The sequence below is a fragment of the Globicephala melas genome, chromosome 19 (genome assembly GCF_963455315.2).
Source record: "Globicephala melas chromosome 19, mGloMel1.2, whole genome shotgun sequence".
Lineage (NCBI taxonomy): Eukaryota > Metazoa > Chordata > Mammalia > Artiodactyla > Delphinidae > Globicephala > Globicephala melas.
This window is the reverse complement of record NC_083332.1, coordinates 2,220,003-2,239,957: the sequence shown is the minus strand read 5'-3', so window position 1 is coordinate 2,239,957 and position 19,955 is coordinate 2,220,003. Positions and strand designations below refer to the sequence as shown.

The 19,955-nt window shown below is 43.9% G+C and overlaps 1 protein-coding gene across 12 annotated transcripts in view; it reads right to left on the bottom strand.

Moving 5' to 3' along the window:
* Positions 1-19,955, bottom strand: part of ZNF470 (zinc finger protein 470) — a 117,731-nt gene that overhangs the window by 81,813 nt on the left and 15,963 nt on the right. For 4 of the 12 annotated variants that reach the window (XM_060288535.1, XM_060288536.1, XM_060288537.1 and 1 more), the window contains exon 1: positions 4,031-7,075. In XM_060288535.1, coding sequence (XP_060144518.1) covers positions 4,031-4,219 — 189 coding nt within the window. In that variant the 5' untranslated portion in view covers positions 4,220-7,075. Of the gene's footprint in view, positions 1-4,030; positions 7,076-7,115; positions 7,322-7,647; positions 7,716-15,144; positions 19,846-19,955 lie in introns of those variants that run through there. The other 8 variants (XM_060288541.1, XM_060288543.1, XM_030851279.2 and 5 more) reach the window with 7 other exon arrangements.

Genomic DNA, 19,955 nt, shown 5'->3' with positions numbered 1-19,955 from the left:
CCCTGGCTCACCCTCCCTGAGAGGAGGCCTCACCTCCTGGCCAGTCCTATCATGGTCCCCATGTGCCCGCCCAGAGGCTTTGGGCTCATGCTGGCCTCCTCTGCCTCGTGGGTCACTACTGTTTGATGAGGAAGCAGTACAAGGCAGTGGTTGAGAGTGTGGGCTCAGGAGCCTGGAAGCCTGCAATGAAATCCTGGCTCTACCCTCAATGGCTGTCTTTTCCTTGAGCAAGTGCCTTAACCTCTCTGAACTTCATTTGTTCATAATAAAAATGTCCCCCTCTGTAGTTGTCATGGGGGTTGAATGCGGTAATGCATATATGGTTCCAGCACAGTGCCTGGTATGGCTGGAGTAAGTTCTCGATGAATGTCAACTATTACATTTGATTGATTTTGACATTTCACATATGCATCTTATATATATACTTATTATTAGTAGTAGTTATTATTATTTAATATTTATTTATTTTGGCCAGGCTGGGTCCTAGTCATGGCATGCAGGATCTTCGTTGCAGCATGTTTAGTTGAGGCATGCAGGATCTTTAGTTGTGGCATGCGGACTCTTAGTTGCGGCATGTGTGTGGGATCTAGTTCCCCAGTAGTAGTTATTATTATTATATGATATTATTATTTGATTCTTTGGCCCATACATCCTTTGGCCAGTCCTGCTAATAATTCCTTTTTTAAAAAAAAGCCACTTTGGGCTTCCCTGGTGGCGCAGTGGTTGAGAGTCCGCCCGTGGATGCAGGGGGCACGGGTTCGTGCCCTGGTCTGGGAGGATCCCACGTGCCGCAGAGCGGCTGGGCCCGTGAGCCATGGCCGCTGGGCCTGCGTGTCCGGAGCCTGTGCTCCACGGCGGGAGGGGCCGCAGCGGTGAGAGGCCTGCATACCACAAAAAAAAAAAAAAAAAAAAGCCACTTTATTGAGGTATGATTGACATATAAAAGCTGTACATATTTAATTAATACAACTTGATTAAGTTTGGAAAGTATGCACCCATGAAACATTATCACAATCGAGGCCATAAGCTATCCATCACCTCCACAAGTTTCCTGCTGCCCCCTCTATCTTTTTATTTATTTTAATTTTTAAAAATATTGTAGTTCCTTCAGAGAATCTTCTCTAAGTATGCCCCACATCAGTGAACTCACTCAATAAATAACATATTTACTGAGTAGGCTCCATGAACTGCTCTGGGGCTGGGCTGGGAGGGGTGCACTAAAAACAAAATGGACAGTCCTGGAAGTGTCAGAGCTGACACCTTACAGCAAAGGATGCTGAAGGGCAGACAGCAGGGGCCGCCCTCCTCTGGAGGGTTGGGAAGACTTCCCCAGAAGTATGGTTTAGCCCCAAATGCACCGAACCTGAGTACTTTGTGTGTGCATGTCTGAGGCCACTCATTCTCGTGCTTCATCTGTTTTGGTTTCCTGTCTAATGGCACAAACCAATTCGCCACAAGGAAAACCTCCCCAAATTCCAAAGAGCTGAAATCAGATAGGCTCTATTTCTTGAAAATCAGAATATATTCGCACTAGATGTAATTAAGAAGAAAGCACTTAAATAAAAAATCCCAACCATACCAAAATAAAAATAATCAACAAGTCCTTCTAAATTAAGCAGGAAAAAGAAGAAATCAAGACGATAATCACAGACAAGTTAAAAATGAAGACATCATGGTGCAGAGTTGCTTTGGAAAATAGTCCGACAGTTCCTTAGACAGTTAAACAGAGTTAATATTAGGACCCAGCAATTCCACTCCTAAGTATACGCCCAAGAGAATTGAGAACACATGTCCAAACTAATGTCTGAACTGCAGCATTCCTAATAACCAAAAAGTGGAAACAGCCCAAATGTCCGTCAACCAATGAATGGATAAATAACATGTGGTCTAACCACACAGTGGAATATTATTCAGTCATGAAAAGGAATGGAGCACTGACACATGCTAAAACATGGATGAATCTCAGAAAAATTATGCTAAAAGAACCCAGACACAAAAGACCATATATCATATGATTTCATTTATATGAAATGTCCAGGATAGGCAAATCCAGAGACAAAAAGTAAATGAGTGGTTGCCAGCGGTTGGGGGTCAAGAGAGGAAATGGGAGTGAGTGCCATTGGGTACACACTTCCATTTGGGATGATGAAAATGTTCTAAAATTGACTGTGGTGATGGTTGCACAACTCTGAATATACCGTAAGCCAATGAATTGTACACTCTGTGGTATGTGGGGCATATCTTAATACAGGTGTTAAATAAAGGCATGACAAACCAAAACTCACAGGTAAGTGAAATTTAGACATCAAAATAAATTCTAGGTGGATTCGGAAGTTCACTGTTAACATCCAAACGATAAATGGAAAAAAAGGAAGAAAAACAGATGATGTGTGACCTGTGGATGGAGAAACCCTTTTATAGTTTAAATGGAAGACACCAGAGGAGGACAGACAGACTCAATTTTAAAAATATGAAATGCTTTTGGACTTAAATATAAAATAGGCAACGAAAAGTAAAGCTGGGAAGTATATTTGCCACAAATATTTCCATACACACATACTTCTTTAAAATCTTCAAGAATACTAAGATTCCTGGAGACTGGTAAAGCACAAGATAGATCATTTAACCCCCTGCAGAAAAGGCTAATAAACATTTTCTAAAAATCAAACCTCACTAATATACATACAATGCTATTCGGAAAAGATTTTGTGACACCATTTGTCACCTATCATGCTCAAAGTTTATACCATTTGTCACATATCCATTTATCATTTATATCCAACTTGCACAATAAATACCCGACAGCCATAAATAACTAGGGACAAATAAATATCAAACAATAGGGGAACCATTAAGTAAGCCAGGTATGGCCCCAAGATAAAATTTCTATGGAGTCATTAAAATGGATGTTACCAAGGAGTTTTTAACAATGCAGAGAAATGCTCAGGATGAAATCTTCGATGAAAAAGGATATAAAAATTGCTCAGCTGGGGTGATTCTTATTTTTGCAAAAAACATGTATCCAGGGAGAGAAGGACACACAACATTCGAGGGTGGTTATTTCTAGGATGAGATCAAGGGTCATTCTGATCCTCTTCACTATGCTCTTCTGGATTTTCTAAGCTTTTTGTAATGATCATGGCATTTCCTTATTTATCAGGAATTTTCTTTTACTTTTACAATAGATTATTTACAGCATTGAAAAATGATTTTTTAAAAAGTCAAACTCACCAAAACAGATGGACATTTAGATACACTGATTATGCAGCCAAAACAAGTGATGTCTGTAGTTTTCAAAGGCTGGGGAAATCCTAATGATTAATGTGGGATGGAAAAAAAAAATCTTCCAAGATAAAAATGGCAGAGCCAATACTGGGTCAATTTTTAAAAATAATCATCAGCGAAGGAAGCCAATAAATGAATACACAAATAATCCACATGATTATCTCTGGGTAGAGGCACTATGGGTGAATTATTATTGTCTTACCTACAGGTTACTGGATTTTCCCTATTTTCTATAAAGAACATTTATATATTTATTATTATGAAATATTTCTGGCATAAAAGCAAGCTTAGAGAAAAATTCAATACACAACTATATATGTACCACCCGTTAAAACATCATAACACATTACAGTGAGAGCCGGGGATGCCAGCCGTGTGCCCTCCCCATGGGCGCCCTCCCCTCCCCCAAGGTAACTGCTGTCTGAAATGTGTGGGCCTTGTTCCAGTGAGTCTTGTACACAATTAAACCACCACTTTCCGAGTGCCCTCCTGTGTCTCCTGAGGGCCCCCAGGGCAGAACCAGTCACTCCCCAGCTGCCCTGTCCTCCTTGGTTGACAAAAGTCAATGTCAGGGACAGGCAAGAGAGAGGCTCCTGGGCCTGGAGGGGGCAGAGTGGACAGGAGCATCACCCCTGAGCACTGCTGTCCTTCCTCAGGGTAGACAGAACCCCCAGGAGGTGGGGACATGGGGCTGGGGGTCAGAGGGTCATCCCTCTGGAAAGGAGAGGGAGGCAACATGACTCACCAGGGCCTCATCAGTCAGCAGCTGGGCGGCCATCCCTCCACTGCCCACGGTGACCGGGAACGGCGGGCTCTGGTCAGGGGGGAAGGAGAGGGAGGCACGGTGAGAGACCAGGCCTAGGCCCACCTCACAATGCACACAGGACAGACACACACATGCCCACAGAGGGGCAGGAGACAGGAACACGCACATACATTAACAGCTAACATTCAGGGTGCTTACCGCCTGCAAAGCACTAGAGCAACACCTCTCACTTAATCCTCCTAACACTCCTGCAAGGTGGGCACTATTTCCACTGACCCCATTTCACCATATAGTTTCACTTAAATGTGGAATCTAAAATACGACACAAATGAGCTTATCTATGAAACAGAACCAGACTCACAGACATAGAGAACAGACTTGTGGTTGCCAAGGGGGAGGGAAGGATTGGAAGTTTGGGGTTAGCAGATGCAAACTATTATATATAGAATGGATAAACAACAAGGTCCTCCTGTATAGCACAGGGAACTATATTCAACATCCTGTAATAAACCATAATAGAAAATAATATGAAAAAGAATACATATAACTAAATTGCTTCGCTGTACAGCAGAAATTAACACAACACTATATATCAACTATACTTCAATAAAAAAAGAATACTGTCAAATTAAATGTTGGTCCCTATAAACTTTAAACAGTGAAATTTCAAATTAAAAAGCAATAAAATTATTTTAAAAAAGAAGCCCCGCTGTACATCACAAAGGATCACAAAGGTATGGGCTTGTGTCCCCACCACTTCACGTCTGCAAACCCCACAGCAGCGTGCCCGGCCCGCAGCAAGCCCTCCACAAAAACATCCTCCAGCTTAAAACTCTCCGGTGGCTTCCCACAGCCTTAGAAATCATCCAGTCTTCACCGCTGCCCACATGGCCCTTATAGTCTGCCCCGAGGGCCTTCCCGCTCCCACTCCACTCCCCTCTCAAACACTTGGCCCCAGGTACAGTGGCCTTCGAATCTGCCGCTTCCTCTGCCAGAAATGCTCTTCCCCTGGCTGGCTCCTTCTCACTGTCAGCTCAAATGTCACCTCCATGGAGAAGTCTCCCACTCCCAGGGCCCTGAGCTCAAGTAGCAACCAACGCCCACCCCTGCCATCTTCTTATAGCCCACATCATTGTTGACAACTGTCTCTTTAAAAGATTTTCAAGTTCATCATCTGTCTTCCCTTCACCAGAATGCAAGCCCCTGGGGAGCAGAGACGATCATTTTTGGATAGTGTTTCCAGCATCTAGGATAACAGCCAGAGGTACCCAAACATAGAGCTGAGTGAACAAATAAGCCAACTTCTATCACTGGCAAAGATGCAAAGAAATGGACCTCCCACACACAGCTGAAGGAACGGGAGTCACTCAACATTTGTGGAGAGTGAGCTGGCAAAACACAAACCCCATAACTCAGCAGCCTTGTTCCCGGGACTCTGCCCATAGCAACAAAAACTCCATGTAAAAGGTTATATAGGGAAAAAAGATGTTTATTATAGTACTGTTCCTAGAATCCAACCAAACCAACAAACACAAAAAAAACAAGGGGGAGTTATTAATTTTTTTTCTTATATTCCTTTGATTGTTTCCCTGGGTGAGTGACTTCATAGTAATGTCATAATTTCTTAAACAGAATTTAATTTTTTAAAGAGTATTCTTTCTGGACTGGCAATCTCCATCTGACTCCCATCCCTATACTGTGACGTCAACAACACTGGCTTTGGCCGGACGTGGACATGACCAGAGCCGACTTACCCACGAGGCACAGCGAGCCCAAGGCCCCTGATACCTGTAGGGGCCCACGAGAATGTCTTAATTTAAGATCATTAAAAAAAAAAAAAGTGACTCTAATCCAGCCTGGATTATATTTGTCTTCATATCAATGTAATCACAAATTATATATATATTTTCTTTTCATGAAAAAAGGAGTCCATGAAGGCGACGAAGGCACAGAGGCCCTGGAAGTGACATGCTCTGGGCTGGTGACTGTTGAACCCATGTGGCCTGAGATCTATGTGGCTACAAAGCTGGTGGCTACTTCCCTCCTCTCCTTCCTTGAGTCTTCTGGCATTTCCTTCCTTCCATTGTTTCTAAGGGTAAGATTCCCATGGGGGAAAAAATCCTGCAACTGTGTGTCAGATGAGCCGAAAGGAAGAAAGGATTTCCCATTTGTCTGGTGGTTAAGTGTGGGGTCTCTGGAACCCAGATGCCTGGGTATAGAGTTGGGTCATTCACTTAAGTCTCTGAGCCTCGGTTTCCCCATGTATAAAATGGGGATGATGAGGTCCCTACCTTGGAGTTACTGGGAGGCTTATAAATGAAAGTCCCAGCAAAGTGCCCAGAACAGCACTTTGAGGGCCCAATACACATCCTCTGAACAAATCAACCCCACTCAGGAGTGGGTAGGGGACTCTGACCCTCCTTTAAGAAGGTCCTGTGGAAGGCAAGAGAAGAAGCCTTAGCCCCACATCCTGTCACCCACACACTTCCTGCCCCCTCAACACTCCAGAGCCTTCTATGAGCCGGACAAGGCTCTGAGGGGCAGGAAGGAGCTGGGGAATCTGGGGGCCCCAGGCCAGGAGACCTGCAGGACAAGAAGGGAGGTAGCTCTGCTAGGCCTGCCTGTCCAAGCGTTCAGTCTTTCACACATGCTTTTAGGAGGGTCGCACCCAGATGCACTCGCATACAAACACCCAGAAAGGCCCAAAGACAGAGACACACAGGTGAACACACACACACAGAAAGGTAGAGACACTGACGCGGCGGACTTCGGGAGAGACACACCCCATGCTCACAGACACACTCACACCCAGGGACACAGCTACAAAGTGAAAGACGAGACACAGGTGGACACCTGGATGACACCCTCACACAGAGACACCGTGGGCAGAAATAAAGGCAGACACACACACAACCAAGGATATGGACATGGCGGTCACCCAGAGATACACTGCCCTCACCCCAACAGGGAAGGCAAAGACTAGACATAGAAGACATTCACAGAGACCAAGACCGGTAGGCGCACGAGCGCGCGCGCACCCCGCCCCTCCCCCCCCCAGACTTACACTGATGCACACACACACAGATTCGCCTCCTTCCCCATCGCATCACATTAGGTCAGTACCAGCCTCCTCCCTCCACTCCTCTCCCCAGCCGTCTCTCTGAGCCGGCACTCCCCTCACCTGGGCCTTCACACTTTCTCCCTTCAGGGCCCACCTTCCCCTCAGTCCACAAGCCCTGTCCCGGCGCGCACACCCTCCCCTCAGCCCTCACGCCCCTCGCCTGGGCCCGCACACCCTCTCCCTTCAGTGCTCACACCTTCCCCTCAGTTCACACGCCCTCTCCCGGCGCGCACACCCTCCCCTCCTCCCTCACGCCCCTCGCGTGGGCCCGCACACCCTCTCCCTTCAGTCCTCACACTTTCCCCTCAGTCCGTATACCTTCTTGCTGCCCGCACACCCTCCCCTCCGCCCTCAGGCCCCTTGCCTGTGACCTGACGACCCCTCTCCTCAGTCAGCATGCCCCCCTCCCGAGCCCGCCCCCGCCCCCGCCTCGCCCCTCCCTGCCCTGCCCTGTCCTGCCCATGGCCGGACTCACCAGCGCGGGTCGTTCTGTACAATGACGGGCGCCCTACGCCCTCCAGGCCGCACTGCGCCTGCGCAGACGGGCGGACTACACTTCCCAGAAGCTCGCGCGCCTCCGCCTCCGCTCAGGCCTTCCCGCCCGTGGAGCCGAATGGAGCCGAGCGGACCCGAGTTGAGCCGAGCGGACCCGAATGAAGCCGAGCGGACCCGAACCTACCCGAGATCCGACCGCGCCCCTCCAGCTCCCAGAGGCCCCCGCGGCACCGGAACCACGGCCGCAGGGGATGGGGGTGCGGGGGCGGTTGGTATTGAGGGATGGGAGGGGGGAGGAGGAAGAGTGGAGGGAGAGAGGAGATGGGGGTAAAGGGAAGGGGGAGAAGAGAGAGATGGGGGAGAGGTAGGAGGGGAGGAAGGTGGGGAAGGGAGAATTCCAGAAAGGGAGGGGGCGTGGGTGGAGGTGGAGAAAGGAGGCTGTGGCCCACCTTCTGCAGACTTCTGGGCTGGACTGAGGGAGGATCCTGGGCAATTTTGTTGAGCGTGATAATCATGCTGAATTGTAGAAAATTTGTAAAGCATAGAGATACAAACCAGAAAATAATTTTAAAAAAGTATTCACTCTTCTTATTTTGAGTTTCCTAAGTGCCAGCTCCTGTTTTGGGCGTTTTATGACTTAGGAACGTATCCAATCCTTACAACCATTCTACTTTCCAGATGAGGGCAGTGGTGCCGACAAAAGAGGTGGCACAAGGGGACAGTGGGGGAGCTGGGGTAGGAGTCAGGGCTCCTGGCTGGGCCTGTTACACCATAAACCACAAAGCCAAGTCCGAAAGCATTTGCTGAATGTCTCAGTGGCCACAGAAATGTAAACAGCAGCTAGTCTTTTTTTTTTTTTTTTAATTGCAGTATAGTTGATTTACAATGTTGTGTTAGTTTCAGGTGTACAGCAAAGTGAATCAGTTATACATATACCTATATCCACTCTTCATTTAGATTTTTTTTTTTTTTGGTACGCAGGCCTCTCACTGCCGTGGCCTCTCCCGTTGTGGAGCACAGGCTCCGGACGCGCAGGCCCAGCGGCCATGGCTCACGGGCCCAGCCGCTTCGCGGCACGTGGGATCTTCCCAGACCGGGGCACGAACCCGTGTCCCCTGCATCGGCAGGCAGACTCTCAACCACTGCGCCACCAGGGAAGCCCTTCATTTAGATTCTTTTCCCATACAGGTTATTACTGAGTATTGAGTAGAGTTCCCTGTGCTATACAGTAGGTCCTTGCTAGTATTATATTATATATATAGTAGTGAAACAGAGGCTAGTCTTAAGGGGTGGTTAATGACTTTAAATATTTTATTTGAGACAAATGTAGGTTCACCTGCAGTTGTAAAAAATACAGAAACCACCGAGAGAGATCCAGTATACCCTTTATCTGGTTCCCCCAAGGGTGAAGTCTTGTGTTACCAAACCAGGTTCATTTGCCCAAGGCACAGCAAAAAGTCAAGGTTTGCAACAAAGAAAAGGTTTATTCAGAGGCAGCTGGCGAGGAGATGGGAAAACATCTCAGATCCACCTCCCTGAGGCGAGAGGGGTGAGATATTTATGGGTTAAAGAAGCAAGGTGATTTTAGGCATAGGAAAAGGTATTGGAGGTAGGGAAAAGGTGAAGTAATCTGTGTTTTGTGCAGGCAAATCTGAGTTACATGCTTCCTCATGGGATGCATGTCCCAAAATGGAGGCACTTAGTATGATCTGAGGGAGGGGTTTTTGGCCCTCTGATGTCAAAAGTTTGTTCATCAGACACATCAGGCCTTTGTAAAGGCCCAGGTGTAGGGTCAGTGGTCCCAACCAGTCTTAACTGGCTTGAGCTTGAACTGGACACAGCTCAGTCCAAGTTCCTGGAAAACGACTTGGGCAAACGTCTTACTGTATAGGCTACGTGTCGCTTGGAGCACATGCAAATCTTCTGTAGCGAAAATTAAAGTGAGCTTGATCACTGAAGGCTGGTTACAAGTGGAGGTGGTTTTAACGAGCTGTAAGACAACGTCAAGAATTTCTGTTAGGGGCTTCCCTGGTGGCACAGTGGTTGAGAATCCGCCTGCCAGTGCAGGGGACACGGGTTTGATCCCTGGCCTGGGAAGATCCCACATGCCACGGAGCAACAAGCCTGTGCGCTACAGCTACTGAGCCTCTACTCTAGAACCAGTGAGCCACAACTACTGAGCCCATGTGCCATAACTACTGAAGCCCATGCACCTAGAGCCCGTGCTCTGCAACAAGAGAAGCCACGGCAATGAGAAGCCCGCGCGCCGCAGCTAGATAAAGCCCATGCGCAGCAACGAAGACACAACGCAGCCAAAAATAAATAAAATAAATTTATTTTAAAAAAGAATTTCTGTTAGTCACCAGTTTCTGTTAACCCTATAGGGCACGGTTTCACTTGCAAAGTCACAAATAGGATACAGACACGAATATTGTCAAGATACAGAACGTTTCCGTCACCACTAGGATCCCTCAGGTTGCCCTTTCATAGCCACACCCACTTTCCTCCATATCCCATCCTTCCTTAACCCTTGACTATAGCTAATTTTTTCTCCATAATTTTATCATTTCAAAAATGTTATATCAATAGGTATTTTTTTTTCATTCAGCGTAATCCTCTGGAGATCTATCCAAGTTGTTATTTGTATCAATAGTCATTACTTTACTACTGAGTGGTAATCCATGGTAGGGATTTACCACAGTTTGGCTACCACATCTGGGATGTTTCCAGTTTGGGGCTATTCCAGTTACAATTTTCTTTTCATTTCGGTAGGAACACTTAACATAAGATCTACCGTCATAACAAAATTTTAAGTGTACAATACAGTATTGTTAACTAGAGGCACGATGTACAGAACACTAGAACTTAATCACCTTGCCTAAATGAAACTTTATACCTGTTGACCAGTAACTCCCCATTTCCCCTTCCCTCAAGACCCTGGCAACCACCATTCTGCTCTCTGCTTCCTTGTGTTTGACTATTTTAGATACCTCATATAAACGCAGTATTTGTCCTTCTGCATCTGGCTTATCTCAGCACAACGTCCTCAAGCTTCACCCATGTTGTAGCATATGGGAGAATTTCCTTCTTTTTTAAGGTTAAAGGATATTACATTTTATGTGTATACCACATTTTCTTTATCCGTTGATTCACTGATGGACATTTAGGTTGCTTCCACATCTCAGCTATTGTGAATAATGCTGGAGTGAACAATGGAGTGCAAATCATCTATTTGAGATGCTGACTTTCGAATACCCAGAAGCGAGAAGTGAGATCATTAGGTATTTCTCATTTTTTTTTGGAGGAAACTCCATACTGTTTTCCATAGTGGCTGCACCATTTTACATTCCCATCAGTAGGGTACAAAAGTTCTGACTTCTCCACATCCTCTTCAATTTTTTTAAAAAACAATATTCATTCTAATAGGTGTGTGGTGATATCTCAGTGTGGTTTAGATTTGCATCTCCCTGATGATTAGTGATGCTCTTTACCTTTACATGTACCTGATGGCCATTTGTATGTCTTTTTTGGAGAAATGTCTATTCTATTCAAGTCTTATGCCCATTTAAAATTATTTTATCTTCTGCTATTGAGTTGCAGGGGTTCCTTACATATTTTGGATATTAACCCCTTATTAGATATTTGGTTTGCAAATATTTTCTCCCATTTCATAGGTTGCCCTTCTACTATTAATTGTTCCTTATTACAGGGTTTCGTGTGAACCTAAATCTTCATTTCTCTGGGATAAATGCCCAGGAGTGCATTTCTAGGTCATATGGTATTTGCATTTTTAGCTTAGTTTTTTTTATTTTTTTAAACAAACTGCCAAACTGTTTTTCAGAGTGGCCGTACCATTTATATTCCTACCAGCAATTTGAGATATCCAGTTTCTCCAAATCCTTGCCGATATTGGATGTTGCCATTATACATATACATATTTTATTTTAGCCATTCTGATAAGCGTGTAGTGATATCTCATTATGGGTTTCTTGTTTTGTTTTGTTTTTGTTTTTACTAATGACTTTACTTTTTAGAACAGTTTTAGGTTTACAGAAGAATTGAGCAGATAGTACAGAGTTCTCATACACCCACCTCCCTGCACCCAATTTCCCCTATTAGTAAACACTTGCATTTAATGTGGAAGATTTGTTACAATTAATGAACCAATATTGATACATTATTACTAACAAAACCCCATAGTTTACATTAAGGTTGCTCTTTGTGTTGTATACTTCTGTGGGTTTTGGCAAATGCATAATAATATGTATCCACCATTACAGTAGCATATATTTCACTGCCCTAAAAATGTCCTATGCTGCACCTGTTTGTCCTCCTCCATCTTCATGAACCCCATAGTTTTTCTATCTGCATAGTTGTGTCTTTTCCAGAATGTCACATAGTTGGAATCAGACAATATATAGCCTTTTTCAGAATGGCTTCTTTCACTTAGCATTTAATATGAACTTAAAGTTCTCCATTTTTTTAGCTCATTTCTCTTTTTAAAAAAAATTAATTTATTTTTATTTTATTTTTACTTTTGGCTGCATTGGGTCTTCGTTGCTACACGCAGGCTTTCTCTAGTTGCAGTGAGCAGGGGCTACTCTTTGCGGTGCGTGGGCCTCTCATTGTGGTGGCTTCTCTTGTTGTGAAGCTTGGGCTCTAGGTGTGCAGGCTTCAGTAATTGTGGCATGTGGGCTTCAGTAGTTGTGGCTCATGGGCTCTAGAGCAGAGGCTCGGTAGTTGTGGTGCACGGGCTTAGTTTAGATGCTCTGCAGCATGTGGGATCTTCCAGGACCAGGGCTCAAACCCATGTCCACTGCATTGGCAGGCAGATTCTTAACCACTGCACCACCAGGGAAGCCCCTGGCTCATTTCTTTTTATCACTAAATAATAATCTATTGGTTGTGCCGCAGTATGTTTATCCATTCGCCTACTGAAGGACATCTCGGCCGCTTTCATAAAACTGCTGTAAGCACCCACATGCAGCTTTCTGTGTGGACATGTTTTCAATTCATTTGAACTAATACCTAGAAGTATGGTTTCTGGACAGTGTTTAGCCTTTTAAGAAGCTGCCAAACTGTCTCCCAAAGAGGCTTGGTCTCCAGACCCTTGTTCTTCTTGTTAGACTTACTGAGGCGACATTTTCAGGATATCTAAATTTTAGTTCCCCAAAGAAGGAAATACTCAACAGATTAAAAAAAAAAGTTTCAATGGGTAAGTTTACATAATTGATTGATTTTTATGGACCCCCACCCGCCAAAAGCCCTACACCTGTACATCAAGATGTACTTTCTAAATTATTCCGACACTCTGATGTTCACATTCATTTTAAGCCACTTATGCCTACTTAACTTGTCGAGTCACATCTTCTCCCTTTTGATCACCTTCCCTTTAAAATTATTCAGAATTTGATTAGAGTCTCTCACTTCCTCTGAAAACACTGTATCTTAAAATGACAACAATGGTACTAGAATCTCAGGAATACTGGCTAGAAGAAATCCTCAGCGGTGCTAGTGCCAATTTGAGTTACTCTGGATCGTCTGTAAATCAGACTGTCTCCTTTTGGGAACCGTATTCAAAATGTTTAGTAACAACAACTGCGGCCCACAGATGACCACTCACTGGCCTTATGAGGAATGTTCCAGAATGATCCATGAGGTACATGCACTCTGAGTTCTAGGCTCCTTGGATACAAGGAGCACCAACACTTCCTGTGAAGGCCATATCTGGAGCGAGCGGTGGGAATTTTTCCTGTTGTAATCTAGAAATGTTGATTCCCTCAACTTACCATGTGGCTCCTTGTCATCTCCAGACCAACTTCCGATAAAGGTCAAGGTCAGTTCTTCTAGGGCTAAACTGCCAGAAACTTTTCTCAATTGTCACTGTAACTTCTCTCTAGTACCTCTGATGTCTCTCCCTCTTCTTATAAGGTTACCAGTTCTTTCAGATTAGGGCCCCACCCTTATCACTTCATTTAACCGTAATTCCCTCCCCCAAAGCCGTCTCTCTCCATATACAGTCACATTGGGGTTTAGGGCTTCAATATGTGAATTTGGGGGTGGGAGGGATACAATTCAGGCCTTACAACTACTCTACAACAAAATACGGAATTTAACCAGCATCGCACCTTAGCAACCCATAAAAGGAGTCTCTCACTTTGGTTTTAAGCGATCTTAACCCTATGACTTCAAACAGTATAAGACATCTTTCAACAATATCATACAAAGACCCTTAGTTGCTAGTAGTTCAGAAAGTTCAAGATTTGAGTTTTAAATTACCCAAAACAGTTAGCTACCGGCATCATAGACACTCTTTGGACTTGGCATTCCTCTTCCTCTTGAAACTGTCATTATTCAGGACTCTAGACCTCTATTCACCTCAGGTGACTACAACTAATAATAATTCACTTGGGTGTTTGCCCAGTGCACACCACGAGTTGTTACTTTCCTAGGCTAGGAAAGAAACATGAGTCTCACTTGTCCCATCTCACCCAAACACCGATCCCTAACACCTCCAATATTCCAAAGATTCTATTGCCTATTACATAATCTTCATCCCAAACTCTGATTTGGTTAAGTTTCTTTAATTGCAAGCAAACAAGCAAAAAATGAAGTACTGAGAGGATGGAAAGTCGTTTAAGGAATTGCAGCGTTGGAAAGCACAAAAACTAGGGTGGCTCCAAAGATCACAACCACAAGGGCACCAGCATCATCCCTTTAGGGAACAGATCCTTCTCCCTTTCAAGTTCCAGAGAGAATGTGATTGACTAGGTCCCTCAGAACTGTAAGACAGGGTATGGCCAGTTACTCAAAGGAAAAGAGAGAGTGTAGTCAAAAGAAGGAGGCAAGGACTTCTCTGGTGGCACAGTGGTTAAGAATCCACCTGCCAATGCAGGGGACATGGGTTCGAGTCCTGGTCCAGGAAGATCCCACATGCCGTGGAGCAACTAAGCCAGTGCGCCACAACTACTGAGCCTGCGCTCTAGAGCCTATGAGCCACAACTACTGAGCTTGCATGCTACAACTACTGAAGCTCGCGCACCGAGAGGCCACACTCCGCAACGAGAAGCCACCTCAATGAGAAGCCCGCACACCACAATGAGTTGCCCCCACTTGCCGCAACTAGAGAAAGCCCAAGCGCAGCAACTAAGACCCCACGCAGCCATAAATAAATAAAATTTAAAAAAAGAAGAAGGCAAGGCAATCTGGGCAGAGGAAAACAGAAAAACATGTATTTTTGGTTTTATTTTTGATATTATGATTATGAATTTATACTAGAATACAGGTCTGAAAAAATTCTTTTCATTTAATATAGCACAACTATCTTTTATGGCTATATACACATTTATAGTTTTTCAACAGCTGCATATAATTCTATTGAAAGAATACAACACAATTAATTTACCCATTTGCCCATTACCCTAAGTTACTAAGAGTTTATCATTAAAAATGTTTCCCAGGCTTCCCTGGTGTAACAGTGGTTGAGAGTCCGCCTGCTGATGCAGGGGACATGGGTTCATGCCCTGGTCCAGGAAGATCCCACATGCCGTGGAGCGGCTGGGCCCGTGAGCCATGGCCACTGGGCCTGTGCGTCTGGAGCCTGTGCTCTGCAATGGGAGAGGCCACAACAGTGAGAGGCCTGCGTACCACCAAAAAAAAAAAAAGTTTCCCATTATACATTTACCTACCTGTGTACACTTTGGTTTCTGAGGAATATTGATTCGAATGGTCTATACATACAGCAATTTATATAACAAAGGAACTGTCTTGTTTTTCACACATTCACCAAAACTGGATAGTATCACTCTTCTGTTATTTAAAATAAATCTATTGGGGGGAAAAGTCAATGTATCATCACTTTATTTTGCATTGCCTTGATTACTAATGATAGTGGGTAATATTCCTTAGCTGTTTTTATTTCATCTTCTTTAAAGAGGCTGTTATCTCTGTCCATTTTTCTGAGTTGCAGATGTTACTATTACTGATTTGTAAAAATATCAGGGATCATTGCCCTTTGTCATATTTGTTGCAAACATTTTCAGTCTCTCATTTATGTTAACTTTGATGTTTTCCACACAGAAGTGTTACTCAGTTTAATGTCAGCTCCTGGGTTATGTGTAATGCTTAAGAAGGTCTGCCTTAAGCCAAGGTTATAGAAATATTCTAAATTTTTCTTGTATTTTAATATTATACCTTTAGATCTCTAATCTGTCAGAACTTCATCAGTGTGCAAAGTATAGATCTATGTCTTTCCAGAGAGCTAACTGTCCCAAGGCCATCTGATCAATCTGTCTTTGCCCCACTGAAATGAAAAATCCTTTTTACCATATATAAGGGCAGTCAAAACCCCCTACATGCTCTGGATAAGATCGTCCATCTCCTAACCTTGATGCCGAAGTAAAGAGGAAGCCCCAAAGCTCCATTTTCCAGTGTCCTCTGGATAAGAGCTCCCATCTCATGGCCACAGGCAGCAACCAAGAGGAAACCTGAGAGCTCTGGGTACTCCAGGTACCTTCAGGTGTAGGAGGTGCTCCAGGTAAGTATTCTCCTCTAGGTGTAAGAGTATCCACTAAAGGGCAGGGGATCTCGTTTTGGGTGATGAAAATGTTCTAAAATTAACTGTGGTGATGGTTGCACAACTCTGAACATACTAAAGTCATTGAATCATATACTTTTTTTTTTGGCTGCGCCACACGGCTTGCGGGATCTTAGTTCCCTGACCAGGGACTGAACCCAGGCCATGGCAATGAAAGTGCCGAGTCCTAACCATGGGACCACCAGGGAATTCCCTGAATCATATACTTTAAGTGGGCAAATTGTATGGTACATGAATTATCTCAATAAGACCGCTACCAAAACAAAACAAAACCCAAAACAAAACTTTCCACCAACCTCTAAAGCACGATTGACAAAGAGTGAACAGAACTCTCATGAACCTTGTTAAGCCATCAATTCTCCCTTCCCGCAATACTCAGAGCATCATAATTATCTGCTTTGAGACTGTCATGATTATTCTCATCGTGCCCTTTGGGGCTGAGTTTTTTCTAGTTCTTCCCTAGTCCCTTGGTTCTAATGCCCATATGTTCTGGGGGAGTAAAGCACTCCCTCCCAGCACTCCCTGATTCCCTCTTTAGGTCATTTCTCATCATGTACAAGTATGTACATATCACATACTTACTATATAGTATTTCAATTTTTAGTTTGTCTTCTCCCACTAGATTTGTGAAGAAAAACGTTTTTGTACATTTTGCACCTCGCTGTATCCCCAGCACCTAAAACAATGCCTGTAACATTAGTAAACGCTCCATTAATGTTAATTTAATGAGTACTACACTCTTTGCTATATCACAGTACTATCTAGATGGTCAAAATGAGCTTGTCAACTTAAAAACACATAAGGACTCTTCTACCAATGAATTTACAAATTTAACTTGGGGAGAAATATCTTTGCTAGACTGAGTCTGTCTATACAGAGACATGTCTAGCTTTTCATTTACTCTGTTTTTTAATATTTAAAAAATATTTAACTTTTGGGCTTCCCTGGTGGCACAGTGGTTGAGAGTCTGCCTGCCGATGCAGGGAACACAGGTTCGTGCCACAGTCCAGGAAGATCCCACATGCCGTGGAGTGGCTAGGCTCGTGAGCCATGGCCGCTGAGCCTGTGCATCCGGAGCCTGTGCTCTGCAACGGGAGCGGCCACAACAGTGAGAGGCCCGCGTGCCCCCAAAAAAAAAAAAGAAAAAATTTAACTTTTAACATCCACATTCATAAGCCAACTGCAATATGTATGTTCTCCTGTTTTGGTATTAGTCTTGTCAGTCTCATAGAACAAGGTGGGAAGCTTTACTGTATTTATTTTATGCTCTAGAACAATTAAATATCACAGAACTTGTTTGTGATGCTTTTCCACAGGTGAAAGTGTTGAACTACCTTTTGTAGTTTATTTCATGGCTATTAACCTATTCAAGTTTTCTAGCTTGTTCATTTTAGTTCATTTTTAATACTACCCCCTAGTTAGTCCTACATTCTACCTTTTGTTCTAATTGGCCTATTATCACTTGTAAGCGCCAGGTGAGGTGAGACTCTCTCACCAACAATGCTAGACGTCATTATATTTATTCATAGAGGGAGGTGCAAGCCACCATGTTACCTTGTATATCATACAATCTTTCAATTCTGAATGTGTTCATTTTTCCTACCTATCAGGAGAGTAAAGAGTTCTCCATCTACTCTAAAATTTGTAGGCTTCTTAGTCTTGACCTACTGGTTCATTACACTTGCAGCTGAACATAACTGTAAGGAAAACTCTACCTTAATGGCATTAATTATAAGCCCAGGAAGGTATGCTAAACCCTTTAAGTGGGTTATCTAACATATTCTTCAAAACAAGTGTTTCAAATGGAAAAGTAACATGAATATCGTTCTTTATTTTTAAAAGATTAAGCTGGCTACAGTGCTAAAAATGCACTTAAGGGAAGCAAGAGGGAAAATGGTTGCAACGCTATGCAGAAATCCAAACAAGATGGTTGCATCTTTGACCACGATAATGGCACAAGTTGGAAAGAAGTGGATAGATAGATTTAGAATATTGAAGCTAGAGGACCTGGTGGTATGCAGGTGAAGAGGAGGGAATAATTGAGGATGACTCTCCGGTATGAATTCGCTGATGGTGAGCAAGGTGTACACTCTGCCTAAAGGCTTTTCCACATTCTTTACATTCATAAGGCCTTTCTCCAGTATGAATTCTCCTATGCAGCGTCAGATGGGCAATCTGGTTGAAGGCTTTGCTGCATTCCTTACACTCATATGGTTTCTCTCCTGTGTGAATTCTCTGATGCAGAGTAAGGGATTTACGATGGCTAAAGGCTTTCCCACAGACGTTACAGTCGTAAGGTTTCTCGCCTGTATGACACCTTTGGTGACAGATCAGGGTTGCCCTCTGTCTGAATGCCTTCCCACATTCAAGACATGCATACGGTCTTTTGCCAGAGTGGAGCCTCTGATGTTGAACAAGATAGGAGCCATCACTAAAGGCCTTCCCACATTCAATACATTCATAAGGCTTCTCGCCAGTATGAACTCGCTGGTGTTGAATAAGGTGTGCAATTTGACTGAAGGCCTTCCCGCATACCTTACATTCGTATGGTTTCTCTCCAGTGTGTACTTTCTGATGTTGTGCCAGGTGTGCATTCTGGCTGAAGGCTTTGCTGCACTCCTTACATTTGTAAGGTTTCTCCCCAGTATGAATTCTCTGATGATGGGCAAGGTGAGTGTTCTGCCGAAAAGCTTTCCCACATTCCTTACATTCGTAGGGTTTCTCTCCAGTATGAACTCTTTGATGAAGAGTGAGTGAGCCACGATGGCTAAAGGCTTTCTCGCAGATATTACATTCATAGGGTTTCTCTCCTGTGTGAATTCTCTGATGGACAGTCAGGGATGAGCCATGGCTAAAAGCCTTCCCACACACGTTACATTTGTAAGGTCTCTCTCCAGTATGAATTCTCTTATGCTGAATAAGTCCTATATGATCAGTGAAAGCCTTCCCACAATCAATACAATCAAAGGGTTTCTCTCCAGTGTGACAATACCTCCGATGACGTATAAGAGAAGCATTCTGCCTGAAAGCTTTCCCACAGTCAATGCATTCATAGGGTCTTTTCCCAGAGTGAATCCTTCGATGATGAGCTAGAGATGAACAATCACTAAAAGCTTTCCCACATTCGATACATTCATAGGGTTTCTCTCCAGTATGAACCCTCTGGTGTTGAGCAAGATGTGCAAGCTGGCTGAAGGCTTTATGACACTGCTTACATTGATAAGGTTTCTCTCCAGTATGAACTCTCTGATGTTGAATGAGATGAGCATTCTGGCTGAAGGCTTTCCCACATTCAGTACATTTGAAGGGTTTTTCTCCTGTGTGGATTCTCTGATGTTGAGCAAGGTGGGCACTCTGGCTAAAGGCCTTCCCACATTCGATACATTCATAGGGTTTCTCTCCAGTATGAATTCTTTGATGAAGAGTAAGAGTTGAGATTTTGCTGAAAGTTTTCTCACAGTCATTACATTTCAAAAGTTTCTTTTCTCCATAGACTTGCTTGTGTTTTTTCACAAAGGAATGTGCTTTTAAGCTTTTCTTATCTGTGTCAAAATTATATATTCTCTCTTCAATAGGAAATACCTGTTTTATATAAGATAATGTATTCAGATGAAAAACTGTCCCAGATTTGTTACAGTGGTCTCCTTTCTCAATAAGGGTACCTACATGACTGACTGTCTCTTGCCTAAAAT